This window comes from Anomalospiza imberbis, chromosome 7 (assembly GCF_031753505.1).
Source record: "Anomalospiza imberbis isolate Cuckoo-Finch-1a 21T00152 chromosome 7, ASM3175350v1, whole genome shotgun sequence".
Classification (NCBI taxonomy): domain Eukaryota; kingdom Metazoa; phylum Chordata; class Aves; order Passeriformes; family Viduidae; genus Anomalospiza; species Anomalospiza imberbis.
Genome location: NC_089687.1, coordinates 34,542,033 through 34,566,600, shown reverse-complemented (window position 1 = coordinate 34,566,600; position 24,568 = coordinate 34,542,033). Strand labels below are relative to the sequence as shown.

At 42.9% G+C, this 24,568-nt stretch overlaps 1 protein-coding gene and 1 long non-coding RNA gene across 8 annotated transcripts in view; one reads left to right on the top strand and one right to left on the bottom strand.

Moving 5' to 3' along the window:
* Positions 1-24,568, top strand: part of ERBB4 (erb-b2 receptor tyrosine kinase 4) — a 582,907-nt gene that overhangs the window by 377,992 nt on the left and 180,347 nt on the right. For all 6 annotated transcript variants that reach the window (XM_068196531.1, XM_068196532.1, XM_068196534.1 and 3 more), the window contains exon 4: positions 20,132-20,266. In XM_068196531.1, coding sequence (XP_068052632.1) covers positions 20,132-20,266 — 135 coding nt within the window. The remainder of the gene's footprint in view (positions 1-20,131; positions 20,267-24,568) is intronic.
* On the bottom strand, positions 17,122-20,134 carry LOC137477449 (uncharacterized). 2 transcript variants are annotated; one of them, XR_011001005.1, is made up of 3 exons: positions 19,536-20,134; positions 19,158-19,253; positions 17,122-17,425 (listed from the first exon to the last, which is right to left on the bottom strand). It is a non-coding gene; the product is annotated as an uncharacterized lncRNA (long non-coding RNA). The 2 variants fall into 2 exon arrangements; XR_011001006.1 differs by lacking the exon at positions 17,122-17,425 and adding an exon at positions 18,693-18,943.

The following is a 24,568-nucleotide window of genomic DNA, read 5'->3' as shown; positions in this document are numbered from 1 at the left end:
CACTTTTGAATCCGGGTGTAATTTCTGGGAGAAACTTAAAAACTCCGTGACCCTCAGAGGAAAAGAAACCTCAATTAGAATCAGCAATATCAACAGAGGAAATTGAGAATGCAGTATCACATCTTCCAAGTGGCAAAGCATTGAGACCAGATGGCTTCAACTCAGTTTTGCAAGTATTCACGAGAACATCTGGTTCCTTGAATGCATCAGCTGTTTTACCTCCTTCTGAGCTGCAGTAAGTTACTCATTTCTCATGTTACCACCCCTTACACAGAGTCCTAAAGAAAGGCTAAAATCAGTGTGCAATCCATGACTACTTAGGCCTGTGATTTGTCAAGAAACCGAATGTTACAAGTAACAATCAGCTTTACTTCCTTCAGTCAGTGATAACATCAGGAAGATGCTGTACCTCAGCTTTTGGGAAAGCTCTGCAAGAGCCTTGCTTTGGTGAGATGAGTTCCTGGCTATAGATCCCCCCACCTCAATTCATAGCACTGCTGACATTTCAGGGGGCTTTTAAAATTGCTTTGGACTATAAAATTCAACTTGAATTTTAAGAGGGAGAAGGGCAATCCTGTGTAGAAGCTACTTTTTGTAGATCTACAGTGTTTTCTCATGATCTCTGCCTTCTTTCATAGTTCATCATTGTGTACTATGTAATGAAGAGAATGCTGAGAGAGCTGATGGTACTAGGAATTGCCCTGGATTGGTTCTTAGGACCAAATGCCTTTTCTTTGTGGCCTTTGCACCAGAAATATCATGGCAGATTACTGCCAGTTTTGTTTTCTGGCCTAGAAACCTCACGGGTGTGCCAAAACCAGTATTAAGCAAAAAGCCTTGGAGTGTCATACACTTATAGTTGTAGCTTTCTGTTTTAAATGTGCTGTCTTGGGTGGTAATGGGATGGATTGCAGATTGCCCTGGGCTGAAGCAAGAACACACTCATTTTGCAAAATGAGTGTATATACAAGGAAGAAGGGAAAAATGGGATGTTTTATGGGGTTTTTATTACTTAAGAACCTCCAGTCATAAATAATGGGTATGGTATTTGATCCAGCAGTGTGTAGGAAGTAGGAATCAATGTGAACTTCATTCTGGAACTGCAGCCTGTGGGTTTTCCCTTCTCTGTGCTATATAAATGCACAGTATTTCAGAACTCTGAGTTCCCTGCACAACTGCCCTTTTCTCTCCTTCTTTCTCTTTTGGTAAATGTGAGTTGCTCTTTCTCCTTGTTCATATAAATAAACCAAAGAAAATGGTAACAACTGATTTGAAAGGCTTGTAAGGTGTCATATTTGATTTACATATTTGCTAGAAGGCAGGGGCTTGCATCCTTTGGACAATATACTTTTAGCAGAGCTTATGATGTTTTGGGTGGTGGGGATTTTTTGAGCAGTGGTATTTACTCTTGGAATAAAGCAGGGCACAAAATTGTTCATACAGCCAGGAATTTATTAAGGTAGCAACACTGGCATGTGTAAGTGCATTTCATCGAGTCCTTTTGTTGCAGCAACAGTGACATCTTAAACTGGAGAGGTTTTGGCAGAGGCTCCCAAGCACTGGGTGTTTATTTTGTTGTTATTTCTCCATTTGTTTTTAATGACAACCTCTGGCACTCTGACAGATGCCTTCTGTTTGCTACTTCAGAGAGCAGGCATGGTCCCTTGAGAGCTTGGCAAGACAAGAAAGGGGGGTATGTGACAGGTGCTAGAGCAAAGGACATCATATCTGTACCAAGATTATCTCTACAATATGAATGCCCTAGAGAAGCAAAGCTTTGGAAAAGACCACTTGCCTGCCTTAACCAAAAATGGGCATTTAAGCCCATGCCAGAGGCTGTTGTCCTAAATAAACGAGTGCTTGTGTCTTCTCATGTCATTTTCCATTCCCAACAACTTTTAAATTAGGTCCAATCTATTTTTTTTCTTTCCCTCGCTTAGACTTTTTAGAGGAATGATTTTTCATTCTTCTCAGACAGCTGAGTTGGAAATGGACTTTTGCAGGATGATGGTCCTGTCAGTGATGGAGAAATATGGAGTGTCAGGGTATGATGAAATATCTTCCAGTTACTCTGGCTTTCTCTGTGGGAAGCTGGCTAAAGGCCAATTGCAGTGAGGCCTGGAATGTTCTGTAATTAATGAGTGAAAGCTCCCACCCCTGAGAAGAGGCACCAGGGTAGCACGTCAGCAGGTGTGGCTTAAAATCTGTCAGAAATGAAAATACTCTGTGCTTCCATGGGATTGTGGGTGTGCAGAGTGCTCAGAAAAGAGAACTTGAACTCACTGAGAAGAAGGGAGTCTTTCCAGTGACCTCAATTTGCCTTCTAAACCCAGCAGAGCATTTTCCATCTGCCCCAGAGCCGAGTGGTTCTGAAATTCTGGATTGCCAACTGATTGCCACTAAATGGTCAGCAATGGCTTTTAGGGAGAGGCAGCTGCAATGTCCTGTAAGTTCTGTGTCCCATGAACTTACAAATTCTCTGGGACTGATCATCTAGCATTCTAACTGCTGTTTGTATAAAGAGATGAAATCCCTATGAAAAGGAGTCATGTTTAGTAAACTCAGGCAAACTGAAATCCAAAGAAACCAACTCTTTCGTGGTATGATGTTGAGAATTTTAAACTTGCTGTGCTAAAGGGCACAAACCCACAAGAAAATACTATATTTAACCTGAGGCTGTAAAAAAAACCTTCCAAAATTAATAAATGACGCTAAGATTACAAATATGTAATTTAATTTAAAGTGTGTAATATCACTAAGTAAAAAAGTTAAAGTTTAAGAATATAACAATGTATAGAGCAAAATAAAAGTGTTAGAACAGTAACTAATTATTCTTACTCACCTTCTTCATGAGTTTAAGTAGTATTTTGTAATTAGACAGAAAAATCCACTTTACAGACTTCAAGTGATCAGTTATTAAGTTACAAGTAAAAATAATTTGTGTCATTTCTTAATTAGATATTTTAGCCTTAGAAACCTTATAACAAAAAATAGTTAACCATTTTGTAGCTAATTAGTGAAATACAGTAAAACTCACAACTTGTAATATAAATAAAAATAATAAACATCTAAACCTAAACACAAAATACTGTCTCAGTATATATATAGTATAATGTATAGTATATAGTGTGTGTATATATATATAATATAATAAAATGCAATGAGACCCTTTCTAGGTTTTTCTCATTGATTACAGGCATTATCTGCTTCATTAATTTAAGTACTGTATTGTATTGTATCAATCAAGTATTTTTCCAGTTCCTAATTGGCAGGCTGGGAGCTGATAACTAAGTTATCTTGACCAAGAAACAGTTCAGGAATGACAGTTATTTGAGTATTAATTAATTTTCCTAAAGGCCTTGATTAATTTTAAATCCACGTGAGTCTCTTGTATTTATATTTGTCTTTTTGAGCATTTGGTTGGCCTTTAAATGGGTCACTCCATTTTTTACTAGTAATATATTAACAATATACATGAGCACTGATTTTCCACAAATATAAAGTTCAGTAGTGATAGAAACATTTTGAGGTTACCCAGCATGATTTTAGATTTGTTTCAAGTGAGACTATTTTAAAGAGCAGTTCAGTCAAATTAACACCATAGGTATTTCTGCAGAAGGTGCTGATAAAACCATTGCACTGGAATTAAATCTAGTTGTTATTTGAAAGGCTGCTTGTGCTGCTCATGCCATTCATTTCCGGTCCTTGGTAGAAACTCTTATAGGCCATAGGAGGAGTGAAAGACATTTCAGGTTATCCACATGGATTTTTCTAGTTTTAAGTGATACACAAGGAATTCACACGTGCAAACAATCACAGCAAACACATGAAAACATTTGAGAGCATCAGCAAAACATATTTGTAGTCTTTGAGAAATCTCACTTGCATGGAGAGTGAAGAAACTCAAAGCCTAGAGTTAATTTTTCATTACAAGTTTCACCCCTTACACATTACAAGTGTTTGGCACCACCAAGAGCCCCACTCAGACCAAAATATTGACTGTAATAATTTGTATAATTAGGCTTTGGTTGTTACAGCTGTTAGTAGAGTACCATGTAAGAAGACTGGATGTGTTTTATTTAGAAGGGTGCTGGCACATCAGGACAGGGTTTTCTAGAAATTCATCAGACACAAGGGTAATTGCACAATGTATCAACGGACAAACAGAAACTTCTCAAGTCAGTACATCCTTCTGCAAATTCAGAGCCGAGTTAAAAGTTAAAGACTCTTCTCTCTCTTTAATATGTCTTTTTCCAAGCAGTGAGAGAGAAGCACAGAGGAAGTTCATGCTAACATCCCATCCAGTTTCTGCCATGCCTCCTGTCTGACCCAACATGCTCTCCACAAAATCCAGGCAATGCATTCACCCTGAGTCAAGTTCAGCATAACCTTCAGCCAGGGGAAGCACTGAAAGCTCTCAGGGCACATCTGCTTTTTAGTTCAGTGTCTTGCTTGCTCAGGCAAAGAGTATTGGATATTTAATGAGCAGTTCAAAATTATTGGGAAAAAATTCTGAGGGAAGGAACAGCATGTTTTTGGGATCCCTTATTTATAGAGCCCAATCTGCTCTCCAGCTTCTCTGCATCCAGGATACTTGCATTGGATTCATTTCTGAGCTAGGTATTACTGGAGGAATAATAATAATAATAATAATAATAGTAGTAGTAGTAGTAGTAGTAGCATAGTATACCTCAGAGGGGAAAAAATCACCTTGAAGTTACCTGTATGGAGCACAGTTCTGTATTTGGGATAGTGGCACATGCTGCTGATAATCAAAACTTCCCTCCATCACTGGGATGTGGGTTTATAATTTTCTGATAGGCACAGTCGGTTGTGTATCTGTGTTCATGGCTGATTGATAGCCCACTTTAACAGCTGTACCAAGGGAAAAGCTTTTGCCTATGGTGGCTTCTTCTTTATTGGATTTTTAAGATACAAATTTAATAAATCTCAGTTTTAATTAACAAAGTAAATATAAAACTGAGTTATGGGTTTAAAGGGAAAATGTACAGGAACCCTATGACTGCACAGATCTTATTTCTTTTCCAGCCTTGAGACACATCTAGTCTTCTGTTTATTCTTGTCTGGCGGAAACATTTCATATGCTAAGAAAGGTTAATTATTTCTGAAAAGAAATCAAAATCATTGAAGAAAAAAATCCTTAATTTTTAATTATAGGTGGTTGTTTATCAGTTTAAGGTTGTTCTCCTGTGTATTTGATATGTGGCCATATTTTTCTTCTGTCTAATTTTAAGAGAGTGCAGTGAGTCTCTTTATGGGGATTTTTTCTTAACAGAGATTTCTTTAGATCCCTCTGAGTCCCTAATATGCATCGGGCAGGTTTAGTTTTAATTTACAGTGAGGATGCTCCATGTGGCCTGCTGGCATGCTGGGGAGAAGCAGCTGGTGCCTGGTGCCTCTGCTTGACCAGCTATCATCTGTGTGTCAGAGCTGGGCAACTAAACTCAGGTTCAAGCTTGCTTGGACTTAAAGCACCTCTTCCATAACTCAGGAGCAGGTGCAGAAGAGCAACTGTAAGAGAGGTGTCAGCACCTGTGGCAGGGTCCACTGGGTCCTGGCAACACTGCCAGGGCACTCTTAGAGATATCTGGCATCCCAGACTGGTAAAAGTGTGACTCCAGAGATCTCAGCGTGGCTGCTGGAGCCCTGGGCACTCCGTCCCTCTTGTGCCAAGTGCTGGCATGCAGTCAGGGACATTTCTCCTTTGTTCACCTTAGGCAAAGGGGCTGGAGCTGGCTAGGGGTGAGCTGACACTCCTGCCAGTGGAAGGGCTTGGACAGGGGAGGAGCCTGAGCTGGGCTTCCTTATCCAAATTCTTGCAGTCACCCAATTCTTCTTCCCTGGTGTACCAGCCTACCTCCCCTGACAGTTTCACACCTGGCAAATTCACCGGAGAGATGGATACAGAGGGAGATGGTGCTCTCAGCTGGGGCCCTGAGCACTGAGCCCCGTCCCAAAGTGCTGCTTCTCCAGCCTTGGGAAAGGCAGAGGAGGAACATTGCTTGTCACCTGCAAAAATTCCTCAGCAATCCTAAGCTCCCCTGGGAAGTACCTGGCAGCTTTTGGGTGAAAAATAACCAAACATCTAAAAACTGCAGACAGAGTTGGCAACACATGCACCTTGTGCAGTGGCTCAGTGGGAGTTTTGTTGAACCACTGAGGGGTATTAAGCTGGAAGGGTTAGAAGGGTTAGCTTTGCTTTCCAAAAAAAAAAAAGGTGTCTTGCAAACACCCGCACCTGTAATTAAGTCCATAATTACTAGGATGGTTTTTAAGTGGATGTTGGTCCAATTCATGTGAGAGTATGAGCTCCTCCCAAAATGCACATGTACCAACACTGTCGTTTCCAGAGATCACTCAGACAAAATGAGGAGACAGCCTCTAAGAAGGTGTGGGGAGGGTGGTTTGGGAGCCTTTTTATTTTTTTCTCTTGTCACTGTGCTCATGGAATTGCTTATCTTCTCTGAGCACCCACCCAGGTGCTCAGCGTGTGTGGGACTGTGTCTGGGAGACTGGCTGGTAAATTTGACAGGCTTTTTATTATCTTTATTTTCATTTAAACTTTGACATCACATCTCATTGCCTTCTCTTGGCTGTAATTAAAGATCCTGTGGAATTAAGAAGCATTAAATTCCTTGAGATTTCAGCCTTGGGAATTTGCCCAGAGGCACACAGCTTACAGGCCTTCACTATGCTTCACTTTCCTGGAGTCACCTCCCCCTCCCCTGCTTCATCCAAGCCTTTGTACAAAGGAACCATCTTTTCAATTTTGCTTATTAATTGCTCTTGCCAGCCAACAGATGTTTTGTAGCCTTTGAAGACCAGGCATAGCAAGGTTTATAACTTCTGCAGCCTTACACTGCCTATGCAATTTGAACAAGGACAACTGAAGCTGAAGAGAAAGACAGGTTATTAAAGACAAATAAAGAGTTACAATAATTCCAAGAACACCATCCCTCCCTATACTGGATTGGATGAATATTCCCATCCCTTTACCAATTTTTTTTTAAGTTCTGGGCATGGTGCTCCATGGACTGAGAATGAAATTATCATTCAGGAGATCTTGTAGAATGATTTATTTGTTTATAATTTGTGATCTTAAAGGCTATGGTAAGAGAAGCCACAAAGGTAACCTTGGGCAGTGCAGGGGAAGAGATTCAGGATTGAATCTGACTTAGCTGAGCCCTGAGGCTGGGAGAGGAGTTGCTTTGGTTCCTCCTCAGCAACTCTGCTCACATCCCATGGGCTGTTCATCTGCTCCCCCTCTCTTGTGTAGGGTTATTTGGGAAAGGCTTTGGCAAAAAAATTACTAAGACTTGTTCTTATTGCTAAGGATAGCAGTTAGTACTGCAGAATTGGTGGGTCAGGGCACTTGATCTTCCCTCCTGTTGTCTACATTATTAAAAATGATCTCACTGAAACAAACACCATCAATCAGTGCCAGCTGCAGTTTAGCAGGAGTGTAGACAAGGACAAACCACACATTTGCTGCCTGCAGAGAGAGACTGTTTGGGCTGGTTTAACTGCACTAAAACACTGGAAGCAAACTGATCCTTCTGCCAGGAAGAATATATATTCTGCTATCAAATATGGCCAGGAAGGCAACCCACACTCCTGGATACAGAGCAGGAATGGGTCAGAAAATGCCACTACTGAGAGCTGAGCATATCCTGCTAGTGGAGACAGATCTTGCTGCAGTTTTACTTCTATGTCACAACAGGCCACAGCATCTCTCCTGATCTACTGCAGCATCACTGAGAGCACTTTGGGTTTGCTGCAATTCCTCTGCTGAGGGAGGAAAGGGGTGTCTTAGGAGAATGTTTGTAACCATCAAAATAGTGGTGGAAGGAAAGAAAGAAGAGGGTTCTTGTAGGCACACAGTTCATGGTGACTGGCAGCGGGGCCGTGCCGTGGCACACGGTTCGTGGTGACTGGCAGTGGGGCCGTGCCGTGACGTGTGCTGTGACAGGTTTTTTTGGTTTTTTTTTAAAAGCCATAATGGAGGGTGAGATGTTCTTAGAATTAGGATTGGTGGAGGATGAGAAGAGCTCCTATTTAAGAGCAGCTGGAAGAACTAGGAGACACTTGAGGAGAGTGATGGTGGTCCTAAAACAGGGAATGCACTCACCCTGAGCTATCTCTTGTGCTTAGCACTTTGTCACCCACTGTTTTAGCTCCCTGTATCCAAAGTGGTTATTTTGGCATGAATTCACATGTGCTTATTTTCCTGACCTGAGTACCTGGTTCAAGGTTAATAGTTTGTCATGGTTTGACACTGGGCAAATACCAGGCACCCATGAAAGTTGCTCACTCACCCTCTCTGCCACGGCAGGGGAGAGGAAAAAAAAATGAACAAGGTGTTTGTGAGTTGAGATAAGGACTGGGAGAAAACACTTCAAGGGCAAAACAGGCTCACCTTGAAGGTGCAAAGTGAATTTATTACTAACAAAATCAGAGGAAGATAATGGGGAGTAAAATAAGCCCTTAAAACACCTTTTCTTCCCCCAGCCCCTCCCTCCTTCTGACTGACAGCTCAGGGAGACAGGGTGTGAGGGTTTGGTCAGTTTGTCACTTGAGGTTTTCTTCTGCTGCTCTGGGAGAGGAGCCCTTCCCCTGTGAGACCCTGGGGTCCCTCCCATGGGACACAGTTCTCCGTGAACTTCTCCAGCGTGGATCCTCTCTGATGAGCAGCAGTGCTGCCAAAACTGCTGCAGTGTGAGTCCCTCCCACGGCAGCCAGTCCTCCCCAGGCTGCTGTGCCTGGGTCACCCTGCCAGAGCCGCAGTCCTGCAAGGTCAGGCTGCTCCAGCCTGGGAGCAGGGCCCCCTCTCCACTGGGTCTGCCACTGGAGCACAGCCTCCTCCAGGCACCCACTGCTCCGGCCTGGGCACCTCCCCAGGGGCTGGGGTGGATCTCTGCATCCCCCTGGATCCCCAGGGGCTGGGGTGGATCTCTGCATCCCCCTGGATCCCCAGGGACTGTTCATGGATCTCTGCATCCCCCTGGATCCCCAGGGCTGGGGTGGATCTCTGCATCCCCCTGGATCCCCAGGGCTGGGGTGGATCTCTGCATCCCCCTGGATCCCCAGGGGCTGTTCATGGATCTCTGCATCCCCCTGGATCCCCAGGGGCTGTTCATGGATCTCTGCATCCCCCTGGATCCCCAGGGGCTGGGGTGGATCTCTGCATCCCCCTGGATCCCCAGGGGCTGTTCATGGATCTCTGCATCCCCCTGGATCCCCAGGGCTGGGGTGGATCTCTGCATCCCCCTGGATCCCCAGGGGCTGGGGTGGATCTCTGCATCCCCCTGGATCCCCAGGGACTGTTCATGGATCTCTGCATCCCCCTGGATCCCCAGGGGCTGGGGTGGATCTCTGCATGCCCCTGGATCCCCAGGGACTGTTCATGGATCTCTGCATCCCCCTGGATCCCCAGGGGCTGCAGGGGCACAGCTGCCTCACCATGGTCTCACCACAGCCTGCAGAGGAATCTCAGCTCTGGCCCCTGGAGCACCTCCTGCCCCTCCTTCTCCACTGACCTTGGTGTCTCCAGGTTGTTTCCCTCACAAGTTTCCACCTCCTCCTCTTCTCTGGCTCAAAGAAAAACTGTGCCCCACTTTGTTTTGATTTTCTTCTTAAATATGTTATCACAGAAGCTTTCCCATCTCTCTAATTGGCCGAGTTTTGGCCAGCAACAGGTCCATTTTTGGAGCCATCAGGGATTGTCTCTGTCAGACATGGTGGAAGCTTCCAGCAGCTTCTCACAGAAGCCACCTCTGAGGCCCCCCCCATTACCAAAAACCAGACTGTGCAAAACCAACACATAGTTTAAAGAAAATTAGCCTGAAATCTGGATTTTTTTTTTTACATAGCAGTCACATTGTATTGGTTTCCACTGTTTCACTATTACCTTATGACAGATGCACAGAAAATGGCCATAATAAGGTCAAAAAAGTGTGGGCAAATGTGACCATCACAGAAAGCATGTGAGTTCTGGGGAAGGAGAACTGTTAGCAGGAGCACGTTATCTGTGTTACCACAGAGTCTGTGGCTCAGCCACATAGACAGGCTCCCTGACACCCCATCAGATCTGAAACCTGATGGAAATGTGCTTTCAGAAGCAAGCAGCAGGACTGACAGAGACCTCTTAGCAATTATGGCAGTTAAAGAGGAAAAATAGGAGCCGGGATAGTAGAGGCTCAGACCTTCTCAAATCCATGAACTTTGAAGGAGGCCTTACTAATTACTGTGATTAACATGCTTGTGCCTCCCTTTACAGGCCTTCTTTTGGTTATCTGGCTGTCCCCAGCTACAGCCCTGGGAGGGCAAGTGCAATCTAAGGTCTTAGAGATGGCAGGAGCCAAGAATCCCTCCACAGTCCTCTGTGCAGGAGGAGGATTTCCATTTCATTTGCCTAGTGTCAGCACAGGAGAGCCAGGGAATGGCAGAGGCACCTCCTACCTTAGACAAATTTCAATTAAAATTCTTCTTTGAAGAGTCAGCACTGTATCTCAGGAGAGGTTAACAGCATGGCATAGAAATGTGAGAGCATACTTGAACAGATCCCATCCAGAAATTTTAAGCTCAGCAGACACAGACTCCTCTCCTCACAGAGCCCAGAGAAAAGATTAGTTGGGTTATGCAATTGCTGGAGCTGGCATAAAACCAGCTGCATGCCAATTACTAGCCTGTATGCAAATACTTGTGCTGAAATTCAGGATGCAGCTGGACGTGGGTCTGGGCACCCTTCCAGGATTATTCCCAGCCACATTATGACAGTTTTGAAAGAGAAGGGCTCTATGGAGCCAGTAATTTTTTACAGCCTTTCAGAAAATGGAGGAAAGTACCACTACATTCAGATCTTGAATATTTTTTTCAAAGAGAGAAGGAATTTCTGCCTGTTGATGCCAATCAGGATGTACTTGAGGCACTTGCACTCCAAGACAGAAGGCCATCAGTCTGTTTGCCAAGTTTAAGGCCTGAGTGCCAGATGTGCTTGGGATAGAAAGCAGCCTGCTTGGTTTGTCAGAAGAGTTGGAGAATACACCACCAGATAATGCCAGAGCTGAAGCTCTTGGGGGTGCTGCAGGGAAGCCCTGCTGCATTCAGGTGCCCCTGCCGAGGTTTCTGTTCCTACTGCTGCTTGACTTCCATGTGGAAAGCTGGCCTGGATGCAGCAGCCATGCCAGACAAACTGCCATGCAGCATTTACTCTCCTAGAAAGAGCTGATGCCTGGAGAAAAGGGATGTGGCAGTCTCACAGTTCCATATCTCAGCTGATGGAAGGGATAGACTGAGAGCTGCCACCAGCATACATTAAACATGACGTGATCATTATCAAAATATTATATAGCAAATGTCCTAGCAAGGAGGGGCTTTTAAATGCTTGGGTCTGTCTTGGCAATACAAAAGTGAATCAGTCTAAAAATGCAGCCTCATCCTGGCTGAAGAAATGAGATTAATATCCTGTGAAGAGAGAACTTTGTGAAAACTTGAGGGGAAAAAATAAAAGTAAATTCTCTCAGTGCTATTTCTCAAATTTGGCCCACAGAGATGATGTGAAATGTAAGATAGTCTTCAGTGGAGAGGTGGTTTTTTTCCAGGTTGTATTTGGCTCAATGGATCTCATATCTATTACATGAAACTGAGCATCAGTTTCTTCTTTTTCTGCCCTGGAGTAGGACCCCATCTCCAGTGCTTTCCCATATTTCTTCAGATTCTCTTGAATGTTGTCTGCCTGCCCTTGACATCAGGGAAGGAAGGAGGTGGAGTGAGTCCCTGTTGGAGCAGAGGGACAGTAAGGTTTAGGTTTCTGTGTCTTACACCAGAACTCTGAGCAGTCAGAGGTGAAGGAGGGTGATTGAAGAATGCATCTGCAGTCTTGACACCTGGACTGGTGGCTCACTGAAGAGTTTGTGGAGGAATCTGCAGCTGGTGGAAATGTCCTGGAAGCCCTAGGAAGTTCTGCTGGCAGTAACTTATGTTGTTGTAGGGCCACTCACCTGGAGAAACATTCTAATCACAGCAAAAGCTCTGGAGAAATTATGAGCAAAAATGAATGTGAAACAACCGTAGTGAGTCAGGAGAGGCGGTTTGTGTGTCAGCTGATCAGTGTGATGCTCTAGGGCATTTCAGGAGGGCACACAAAGTGACACTGAGGTTTGTTCAGCCTTCACTGAGCAAATTTGGAGGGTGCCTGATGCAGAAAACAAGGGTTGTGTTGTGAAAGACACGGGCAAGGCAAGTGCTGATACAGCTGCTTTGGGTCATTACACCAGAGTATGTCCTGTAGGATGCTCACTGTTAAAGATAACCAGGCAGCAGAAATAAATTCCAGTACTGGGGTATCTGTCAGAGCCTCCAGGCTTTCTGGAGCCTGCTGGGATACCAAGGAGACTTTGCCCAGCTGGCGCACCCAGTGCACAACACATCATCACCTCTTGTGCTCCTTCTGTGAAAAGGGCAGAGGAAAGATGATTTTGTTTGGATTCAGAAGGTTTTAATGACATTTGAATATTTGGGTGTCCTGGCTGAAATCCTTACTCAGAGGTGTGTTTTTTGGAACAGCTGGAAGGAAAGCACTGCCCAGGAGTAGTGGTGTGTCATCAGAAGAGGCACACAGCAGTACCCTGCAGAACCAGCTCACCTCTTCATGAGTGTGCTCCTGTAACTGGGACACAGGTATCCCCATCAGGGAGGGCTGAAATACCTGAGGATGAAGTCATGGCTGCTGTGAAGGAGATGAGTACTCATTCCTGGCTGTTGGCATATTGCTGCTCTCACTGGGCACAAGAGTGTCTTCTGGGATGAGCCAGCCATGTGTCACTGTCTCCCTAGACAGTCATTTGAAACTCATCACTGATTCTCTCCAGTGACTTAAATGAATGCAATTTTCTTTTCGCTAACCAAAAATCAGAAGATTGAAGGGCAGCAGTTTTGTCATTCTTAGTCCACATGTCCCCTTTGCATGAAATGAGGGACAGTGACACAGGTTCTGTATTTCAAATACTGGAGCATTTCTTTATATGTACACATGGTGTGCTTTTAAATACATCTTCCAGGTGGGTGGTTTGTATCACCAAATGCTTATGAGTAGGTAAAAGTTTAAAATGAAGTATGCTTTGATAAAAATTGAGAGGATTGCTAATGGAGTGTTGAGAGGATTGCTAATGGAGTGTTGTGAGTACTGTGGTAGTAGATGATTAATAACTGTAGAAGGACAAAATAATTTGGGTTGGAAGTAATATCTGGAGGTCATCTGGTCCAATCTTCTGTTCAAAGCAAATTAACTTCAGACAAGAATCAAGTTGTTCATTGTTTATTAGAATCTCTAGAGATGGTGATAGCACCAGTTCTCTAATAGGTCTGCTCCTGTGCTTACCCACACTCTAGCTGGGAACAATACTTTTCTCAATTCTAATCAGTGTTTCCCATGTTGCAGCTGGTGCCTGTTGCCTCTTGTCCTTGGGCACTTCTGAGAAGAGTCTGTGTTCCCCTGTAGTCTTTCTTTAGGTAGAAGCTGGCTGTAATTTGAGGTCCCTCTCCCAAGTCATCACTTCTTCAGGCTTGTTCTGTCTCTTTCCCTGACTTGGAGCAACCCACGAGAAACCCCTTGGATTGTTCCAGTTGTAAGGTTTAGATCTGTTAGTCTACCTGTCAAGCCCACAAATTATATTGAGTAAACAGTAACTCAAGGCCCTTGGCTTCTAACACCAGGTTCAGAATTTGACTGAACAAAGTGAGGCAATTAGCATCTCATCCTGAAAATGAATATCCCTGTAACAGAGCCAATATATTACAGGAAAGCTCCTCCTGAAAAGTCAACAGGGTCAAACAGCTTTTGAAAAGCTCATGATGGGAAAAGAATGAGGTGGGTAAAGCTGTAAACAGGTAGTGCTGCTCCTGCAGTTACCATCTGCAAAGGAAATGGCAGTGCTGGGGCTGGTCAGAGAGTGTCTTCTGCTTATTTAGCATCAAGGACATGTAATGCTGGTGGCAGGGGTGTGGTTAACAAATGTAACCTTGATTTGAAGCTCCCTTGTCAAAGCAGAGTAATTATTACAGAGCAGAAAGCCTGTAGACTGGACGGGAAGGGAATGATTTTAATGTAAACCTGGGCCTGGGTACTTCAGGGAATCAAGATCCAAGTTGGCAGAAGCTGCTGTGCTCACTGGAAATAAAGGGAGAAACCACTAAGATCAGTGAATCTGGCAGGATTAGGGACTGAGACCATTTCCTTTAGCACAAGCTAAGTGTATTGAGTGAAAAAAACCACTTCAGAACAGGACTGTTTCTGATGAGCAAAAGCACATCTTAAACCGAGTTCACAGTTCACACCCAAGTGTTTTCTTCCCTTTTGGATGGGTTAGGGGCTTTTGTGTTACTCGTTGGATTCAGCTGTTGCTGCTCTCTTCTGTAGTATTTTGGATCACTTTGTCCACGTACAGAACCCTTTGGGGCCATGTATGTGTCTGACACCTTGTACCCAGAGGGTGCAGGGTGAAACGGTGTCCAGCAGCCTGACACAGACTTGCACCCACATACAGGCATTTCCCAAAGGAAAATGTGATCATGGAACATAGCTTGTAACTCTGGGATGTTCATCCCTAAGGGCTGGATATTTTGCAGTGTTTTTTCCTTTTACAGAGTTAACCAGGCAAAACCAGGACACCAGGTAAATTATTTGGTGTCTTATTTTAATAGGGTGTGAGAAGGAAGAATTTGAGGCATGCACACACAGAGGAATAATCCAAGTACAAATGTCTTCTCTGGCTGAGCCTGTTCATTAAATAGATATTCCCTTTGGGGAGATGGCTACAAAAGAGTGGCCCAGAGCCTGTTGTCCTCATGAAGTAGCTGAATGGTTGCAAGAACCCTGTGAGCCTGTCTTCACACACCTCTGTGGTGAGAAGGGCAGCCGTCCAACTCAGTGAAAGGTAATCAAATGATCCATTGTTATTTAAGCAGCAAAGCAGGTGGCTAGGATTAGAAGATTTATGCTCAGGTTCTGCAGTAAGTAGAAATAAATATTATGCTCGGGTTCTACAACCTAGTGTTCTTAGTTATTGAGCAGTTGGAAGTACAAACCCACAGGCTGCACATAACACTGATTGCTTTTGATAGAAATAAAGAATATCTTGCTGTTACCGTCAGGCCTTGAAACTGACTTCCAGCTAATGACCCAAATAAACTGTACTTGAAATTGTATAATTGAGATCGAAGGCTGTCTGGGGCTTCTGGGTTGGGATATAGATTCCACATCCATGAGCTTTTGAGTGTGGTCATTGAGCTGAAATGGAGAAGGTTAAAACTCTCATTTTCATTACCAAACACCCCCATCTCCCAATACAAATGTGACATTTCAATTTTGCACAGTCCAACTCTTCTTAAATCATCTGTATAAAAACTTCAGATCTTGATTGATGATGGATGAGCTATTGTCTCCTAAAGCACCCAGTTCTCATTACCCTTTAAGACAGAGCTTATTAATGATGGACCTGAAGTGCTTTCCCTGTGGGTCATCAGCAATGAACTGTGCTGAGGGATCAAAAGACTTGGTTTGGCATGAAATTTCCAGGCCCAAGCTGTTTTCAGATGATGCATTTAGCATCTTGGGTGAAATAGCAGAAGAGATCCCCATGGCTGGGTTATTTATGGTGAAGATGAAGCACTGCCAGCCTGCACAGGTGCTTCAGCCCTAGTGAGGCTGACCTTGGAAATTCAGGTGTCATCAGCATGTGTTATATAATACATACATGCAGGATATACCTGTATATGGCGGGGTGAAAAAGACAGCTGCTTCCTTCATAGCCAGCTTGAAAGGTGTAAGGTATATTCTGGTTTGCTTTTGAAGTGGTTAGAGTGGACTTAGCCCAGTTTTTCCTAATTGACTCCCTCCCCTTTGCCTGCCCACTTCGGAGCTGGTTCTTTTCCCTCTCACCATGCCATCTTCCAGTTCCTAGTGCCAGCTGTTTTTGTAGCACCAGAGAAGAGCTTTTAATTTGCAACCTGGAATAGCAATAGCCATTTTATAACCGTTTTTGCAACAATTTTAGAAACAGATTCTACAGCTAAATAGATATTTACAACCCCCGCTGCACAGAAACATACATGAGTGACTTTCACTCTAGGATACATTACAGAATGAGAATGTGTTTTGCCAATTTAACCCATGTTAGAAATTGGATAGCAGACCATGAGGGATTACACTGTGCACCAAAAAAAAGTCAGCTCAATAAAATGCCCTTTTAAGAGATGGAAGAAGAAAAGTTGTTTCCCTCTCTGATCTAAGCAGACGCCACCCTTGCAGAGCCAGTGTTCCCTTGCAGTGGTTGTATGCTTCTGGTGGCTGATAATGTGTTTCCAGTGACTCCAGTCAAATTCTGAGTCCCTTTTTGAATTTGGCAGACTAAGTATGAGCTGTGTGCGCTGTACCTGGCACTTCAGTGTGAGGTGCTTGTGTTTCTTGGATGCCAGAGACCTGTACATTTCCATCCCTCCTGTTAGTGTTGTATGGTAGATTACCAAAGTCTGTGGGAATGTTTCTCCAGGCTAATGAAAGCAAGAAAATAGCAGCTATAGCAACAGATAATACATTTGTTTTAGCTTCCTGAGTAAATAACCATTTAAGAGAATTTTAATAATATGCAGATATAAGTTCCCCACAATCATTTGAGAGTAATAAGCAAAATAATGACAGAATTCAGTGGCAAGGACACATGCTGATTTATTTTCGTGTAACTTTGGCTGCAGAATTATACTGCTTTTAAGCCAGTAGAGTAGTTCTAATAAGGAAGATGATAAGATTGTCATTCACTTCAGAACTAAGTGACAAAAGCCCTTGGTGCTGCTCCTTTGCTCAGGGCACAGGGCTGCAGCCCTGGTGCAAACCAGGAGATTGTGGTACTCTGAAGTGTTGTGCTTTCCAGAAAGATGTTCAAAGCTGTCTAGCACCTCTAGAACTCTTTTCCCAGTGAAAGCTAGTGAGTTTTGTGTTTAGAAATCCCTCTTTTGTACCTTGATGTTTCTGAGCAGGGTGGATGCCCAAGGGTAGCACTTGCTGCTAGCGGGATCATACTTGCACTAACAGTTTTCCAGTGTCACAAAAAATTGTTTTAGAAGACAAAAATACCCACAAATGGTATTTAAAATATGTTTCAATGTGAGCAATCTGTTTTGGGGCTTCTTTGGCAGGAACTGCTGGCTTCTTTGTTCACAAAATTCACTCAGGGACTTGGCATTTTCTCTTCTGCTCCAGCCTTGGAAAGAGCTGAGTACAGAGGCACCTCAGGTGTCACACACAGGAGAAGAAACCTCTTTTTGCCTGGCTTCCATTGCTGCCTGCACAGGCAGAGATCCTGCTTTCCTCCTCCTGTTCATTGTTTAACTTTATCTCTCACTTTCAGGGCTGTAAATTAAAATGAGATTATGACTTTATGATGATGAGTTCATTATACAGCAGCTCTATTGTATATTGATTACAGTTGTGCTTCATTTGCTTAACATGTAACAGAGTTTATTAGCTCTTCCCAGGCATTGTTCTTGCTAAGAGAGGGCAAAGAAGTGCAAAATGCATTTTGAGTTGAAGTCAGTGAAGCCAATGCATCGGTGCTGATTTACACACACCGAGGACTTGGTGTAAAGAAAAGGAGGTTGGATTGGGAAGGTGTTGTGGAAATGAATCTGGGGCCCAGACAGTAGGAAGAGTCAAATACAAGTGCTCTAAAGATTGTACTAAACCTAAAGTTTGAATCTAAATATTGATCTCTATGTCACTTAATATCCACAAGAGCCCACCTTGGATATTAGTCAGGTATGTTTGCACCTCAGTGCATCAATAACCTGGAAGCTTTAGTTCTGTCACTGGTGAAAAATGGTGCAGTGCAGGGAAATTGGAGGTACTGCATCCCTTCCTTGGGAAAAAGCAGCAGAAACAGTGTTTGCTAGTCACTGATGAGGCAAATCAGAGCATTTTGGGGGTTACTTTTAGTAAATCACAGTTGAAGGTTTTGGTTTCCCTGAAGTATAGTGTATGATACACTTCCTGGTTACCTTTGTACTGAAAAAAAAAGTCTTCCTTCACAAATTAAAACTATTAGAATTACTTTTAGATTGAGATCCTGCTATACAAGAGCGTGTCAAAGTTCCTAGCAGGAAAGGAACCTGGATAGGTATTGTCATGAGGAGGTGCTCTTGGTACCCAGAAATTGGGCCAGTTCTGTGTGCCAGCTGACAGAGGAGCTATGTAGAGTTGTGTGTGGGAAATGGACTTGTAGAGAATTTTCAAAGCTTATCATGTATTATAATTAGAAAATATTTGGCTTCTGATTGTGATAGCATGAACTATAACATCTGTATTGCCTCACCCTTCACATGAGACTGAAAATAGAATAAAAATTTTTAAAACATCTCTGTTACCCCATGTCTAAGTCAAAAAAAAAGATTACTCAAACAATTGTGTGTGTGTTTAAGAAGCTATGAATGCAGATTTTACAGTTTTTCATTGTTTTTATGTTCTTTTTAATCAAAATCTGGGTCATAATGGATTAGGTAATCCAGTGTAGCTGGGACAACACAGAGAAATCACCACTAATCATGATTTCAGGTGTTCTTCTAAGTCCCCCTTTCTCCCCAGAGCAAAATTGTTAACAGATGCTGTATGGTTTTTTCTGTGATCATAAGAATATTATACAGACAGATCATTGCTATATCTCTAATCTGGACTGTTTTTCTGTATCAGATTATTATTATTATTGTTCTCATTTATAAGCCCCTTTTCAATGAAAAGCCAAGCTTTTAAACCAGAGGTTTCTAAGAAATAGTAATACTGATTAATATGGTGGGAAGATGTATTTACAGATGATCCTTTATTTAATACATTCCTTGATTGGGGGCTGCTTCATTTACATGCTGTGACCTGTAAGCCCTGAAATTTAAAAAAGAAATTAAAAATAGTCATTCCTTTAATGGTCTGTGAAAAGGTTTGCATTCCCACTACAGCTTTTAAAGGTTTTCCTGGCAGATAAGGATTATCAGACTACCTTAATCAGGAATTATTCTTCATGTCTTTGTGAGAAGTGTGGCACTCCTGGCTCTACAGTACCACTTCATGTCATTCCAAGGTGTCATTAGTAACTAACCTTCAGCATTTCTTTGCTGAGGCTTGAAGCTCTGACACTGAAGGTTTTAGACTCACATTTCCTGTTAACTTTCATGAAAGTCACAGGCATTGTCTCCTGCTTTGGAAATAAAAGAGACAGGTTAAGTAGAGGAATTGTGAATTTGAGCAAGAGTTTAGGGGTAAAAAAAAAGTTTTTCAAGAGGAAACTCTGGTGCTACAACCAACAACTGTAAGATCATTTTCATGTTGAGATTTGATGAATCAAGTCTTTAGAGACAGGGCAACATAGCAGGTTTTTAAACAAACTGCTATAAATATAAAAATAAAAAGAAAACCCAAAAACCCCAACAAAACACATAAAAGCCCCACAACCTAAGAAGAACCCCAGAACTTTTACCTGTTTAAAAACCATCTCTAACACAAAGCTTCCAGCAAGGCGTGTCCATAGGAGTTTTGGACCACAGTGTTTGAGATTTGGATCGTTGCTTGGAGTATTTGGGTGTTTTGGATGATGGTATTGCAGCAGCACAGGCTGTAATATAACATATAACAGACCTTGTGCTGAGTGGCCCCTTCTGGTGTCCTGTGGGCTCATCGCAGCACAGTTCTTTATTTTAAGTTTTAAGCCTTTCTGCAAATGAATGAAATGCAGTATAGTGTGATTGATTGCTTGTGGTTTTAAAGTCATTTAAGTGTTGAAGGTTATTTTACCCACAAAATACAGAACTGTTCCATATGTGATCACACTGGAACAAAAAGTAAACAACCGTGTGTCAGTCTTCATCAGGTTTCTTCTGTGTGTGAATAAAGGGTTCCTGTTTACAAATCCTGTGAGCTGCTTGTCCTCCAGTTTTCAGATTAGTAAATGAGATTAGAGTGAGAATTTTTTTTGCATTTAAATTTCGTCCGCTCTCTCCAACACACGTTTAGCAATAGATTGAATCAGCTGTCTGAAGCCTTACAAGTACGTTGTTCTCTTGTTCTTCTGCACAGAGATACTGAATGGAGGAGTCTATGTTGGCCAGAACAAATTTCTCTGCTTTGCAGACACCATTCATTGGCAAGACATTGTGCGGAACCCCTGGGCCTCCAACTTCACTCTGGTTCCAACGAATGGCAGCTCAGGATGTAAGTACTGCTTTTATTCTCAGCCTTGTCATCCCCTCAGCATGAAATTGGATAAATAGGGCCACAAGTTTTCCCTGGTCCTCTGTTACGGAGAGTTATGTTGGTAAATTTTCCTTTCATTGTTCCCTGCATTTTTCTAAGTTTGTCCACTGCTTGGAGGACCACTTAGCCTATCTCAAAACCGGTGTCTGTAGTGTCTGTACAGGGTATTTGTGAACATCATAAATTTTCTGAATTTTCTCTCATCTGCTTTCTCTCTTCTGCATTTTCTTCTTTATTGCTAAAGCCACTGTGGTGCTGTGGAAGCACAGACATTGTTTGCTTTGCATTTGTTCCTGCTGCTCAGTCTGGTCCTTGAGCCACAATGATCAGTCTATGGCATCATAATTAACTACTGGAGTAATTATGGTGAAAGCTCACGGATATTCTGACTTTAGATGAGAAGTGAACCTCAAAGAAATAGTTATCCAGTTGTCTTGTGTATAGATTGTTGAAGAGAGGGAGAGAGAGAATTTGCAGAGGATGGGGTGTTCTTCACAATATAACCAATAATTTTCTGTTCTTTATTATGTTTTCTTTATTTTAATGCTTTCCATTCCAAACTTGAAATATCTGTGTGCTTAGGGTTTCTCTATTTCCCTTTCCAAGAATTATTTGCCTTCAGCGAATCATTCTTATGATTCTTGCAGCAATAATGAGTTGTAGTGAATGGTGGTGACAGGGATACAGAGTGTTTAAGCAAAATATTCCATAATGGAGTAAAGTGCATTCAGAATGAATGCTGTCCTGTTAAACAGTACCCTCAGGATGTACCAACACTGAAATTCAGAGACAGGCTGGGAAGGAATTTATATCACGTGTCGAAGGTGGCACCACAGTAGACCTATTGTTCTGAGCATTCCAGATTTGGGGACATTCTGGATTGCTTTCCCTATCTGAAGGTGTCCCTCGATGATGTATAAATGACACATTTCCTCTCTAAATTTCACTACAGCCGAGAAACATTTCATTTCTTCTGTTGTATGTTGGCAACTCAGGAAAAAAAAAAAAAAAAAAGTTGAGACTCTGGGTAGGGACCATTTGATGAGTCCCCATAATTTCTAAGCAGCAACTTGTTTTTAACCAGGTGCTTTGTGGTGTAGTAGATTTTATAGAAGGCTGACTTGCTTTTGTATATCTCATCTGCTCCCCTTAATACCAGAGCACAGGTACTTGTGATAAAGCTTCCTCCAGGAGCCTGCTCCTCAACATCCCAGCTCCAGAGCTGAGCCTCATCACTTCTGCCTTCTAGCTGGAAACCTGACATAGTTGTAATGCAGCCAGCTCTCTTATTTGCATCTTAAAAACCCTCATCACTGCTGATGATCTGTTCTAGGCAGAGTTGATGAAACCTTTGAAGGTGAGGGAATGCCTGTACCCTTTTAAGAGTCATTGCTTCAAGAAAAAGATTTGGTTCTTACTCTGTTTTGTTCTGTTACTGGGTTTTCTTTTAACCTTTCCCAGTTCTTCAAGACAAATGCTTCTGCTCTTTTAAAAAAGCCACCAACATCAATACTATCTTTTTTGGGTAACAGAAGTTTTACAGATGACTCCAGAAGAATTGGAACAAGATCCATGCCGAGTACTTTTAGAAACACACCCTGAAAGCAAAGGTGGCAGATATTAGTGCCCACACACAGCTAGATGAAAGAATGTATGAAGCAAAGTCCAGTTGTCTTCAAACTTTTTTTTTTATTCCTTTTGAGTTGTTTTGAAATATAGGGAAGGAACAATTTGTGCTTTTCCATTTGTACTTGAGAAATAAGATAAACAGCATTATTTCAATGATTGAGATTATTTCAATGATTATTTCAATGACTGAGAGCTGTGTACCAAGTCAGCTTCATTAAGATAGCCACCCAAATATTACTCTATTTTTCCTTACTTGGGATGAAGCAGTGCACAACTGGACTGTAATTTAATAAACATAAGTCTCTTCTGAGAAACTCAATCCTGTCTCAATACAATTCATGAGTCCTGTGAAATTTGATTGAATTAGCTAATCCCAACCATTTGTCTTCACAACTTTCACAGGTGAAAGTATAAACACCATTATACAAAAACCCAACAAATGCTTGAAAAGGTCCTAAGGCTTTGGATAACAAAGAACTCAGGTACAGAAATCACTATTTAAAATAGTCTGTAGTTAAATACCTGTCTGTGTGTGGGTGCTTGCATGTACTGTGCACACACATAGGACCTGTAGAAATGAACCTTGAATTTTAACCCTGGAAGTTGGTGTAGAATGTCATTAAATAAGGTATATGCTTCTCAATTTTGGCTTACATTTTTCACAACATGCTAAGGAGTATGAGTACTTGCTGTGCCCAGCCTTGCTTTTCTCCACTGCTGCAGATGATGCTCAGTGCATTACAAAGTTCTTTTCTGCAAGGACTGTGACTCAGGCTTTTCTGGATCCAGCATGTGTATGTATTTACTGTTTTAAGTCTCAGGTGAGTCCTTTCCAATGGAAATCTTGGCTAAATCCACTGAACTAAAGAAGTATGTATTGCTTGGCATTACTGAGAATATCACAATGTCAAAATATTTTGGAAAGAACTACTGGGTTTTACTGTTTATCGACAAACCTTTGTTAGGAGGGAATGTGAACCAGCCAAACCTGCCGTGTGAAGCTCAGCAAAGTCCATCCTAGCAGTAATTTAGGGAAGTCTTTGGAAGTATGAGATCCTGTAAGACCTGGCTAGCAGCATCATGTACCACGTTTAGCCATGACTGGCAGGACTGGAGTACACCTTATGCCCCAGGAATTGTGAGGGCAGTGGTCCCTGGCTGTCGTAGTTGAGACAGAGACAATACAAAGCAACACACTCCATTTTCAGAAGGCTTCAAACCTGTTTTTATTATAGCATGCATGCTTTTTATACATTCTTACAAAACTCATAAGTTTACACTCTACTCATTGGTCATGAGATACAAACAAAGTGCTCATTGGAATAGGCAGTTGCAGGTTTCTCTTATTTTTCCTTCTTTCACTCTTGGTTTCTATGTCAACAACCTTGGTAGAAAATTCTTTCAGGGGTAAACATGGATCCTCTTGTCAAACTTCTCTCTGGCTCACAGAAGTGGCTGTAAAACCTCTTCCACACCTGGCAGTGAATATGTGCAGGGACAGAGGCTGTGACCTGCCATGAGTGTCAGGATCTGGTACCTCATCCAAACACAGCACCCAACACAGTTTGGTGCTCTGGCATCACTGCCGTTGCTTCCAGCCATCAGTAGAGGACAAAAACTGTCCCCAGAGGTGTCTATGTGTCCATAAGAGGAGTGCCCAGCCTCAGAAAAGACCCCCATGCTTGCTGGGCTTTGGCCATGGCCAGAGTGGCTGCAGCAGGTTGATGTGAATGCAGTGTCACATCAGGCACAGCTGGGCACCAGCGTGTGTGGGAGCTCAGGACACAGCCCTGTCAGGGAGCTGCCACTGCAGGTGCCCATGCTGTTCCCTTCCCCAGCCAGCTGGAAAAGCTGATAATGGTCTGACTTGAGGGATAATTTCACTTGAACCCTCCCTCGCTGCTCCACTGCAATCAGCAGAGGAAGACAAAAGGGTGGAATGAAACGAAGATGCTCCGAAGTAAAATCAGTCCCCTGCCTCTGTGCCTGTTTCATACCTTGGGTCTGCCAATTCTGGCAATCTCCTTCATTCACCTCAGCGCTAGACAGAAGAGAATATGGCCAGTGCACTCTGGGAATAAAGCTCCTCTGATTCCCTTCTTCACAGGCTTTCATTGTCACATCAGTGCTAAGGAGCCAGTTGAAAAGGCCATGGTGTCTTAAACACTGACAGAAATACTGCAGACATGTGAATCCTGAGTGCTGCTTCTCCTTTTTTCTTCAAGTTCTGATCAAATGCATGCAGAAGAGCTCGTGTTGGAGGCCTCTGAGTGACACGGTGTCACCGTTCAGATGCACAGAGGCGGTGGCTGCTGGCGCAGCGCTCGGATAAACAAACCCTGCGCCAGGGGCCACACGTGCTTCAGCTCTCCCAGGACACAGTCTCTGTGCCTGGCATTTTCACTCACACACACACTGAAATATTTACTGCTTGCACCACCTTCCCACACTGCTATCTCGTAGCTGGAGCTTTTGGAATTAGTTGTAACTTGAAAGCAGCCTTCTTTTCTGTCTGCCTGAATTCTGCACTGCCAGCCTGGGGTTTTAGGCTGAGCACATCGCAGTGGGAATCTCAAAAGTACTTAACTCTCCAAGGAACAACATTTTCTCTTTAGGTTTGCGTTATTGAAA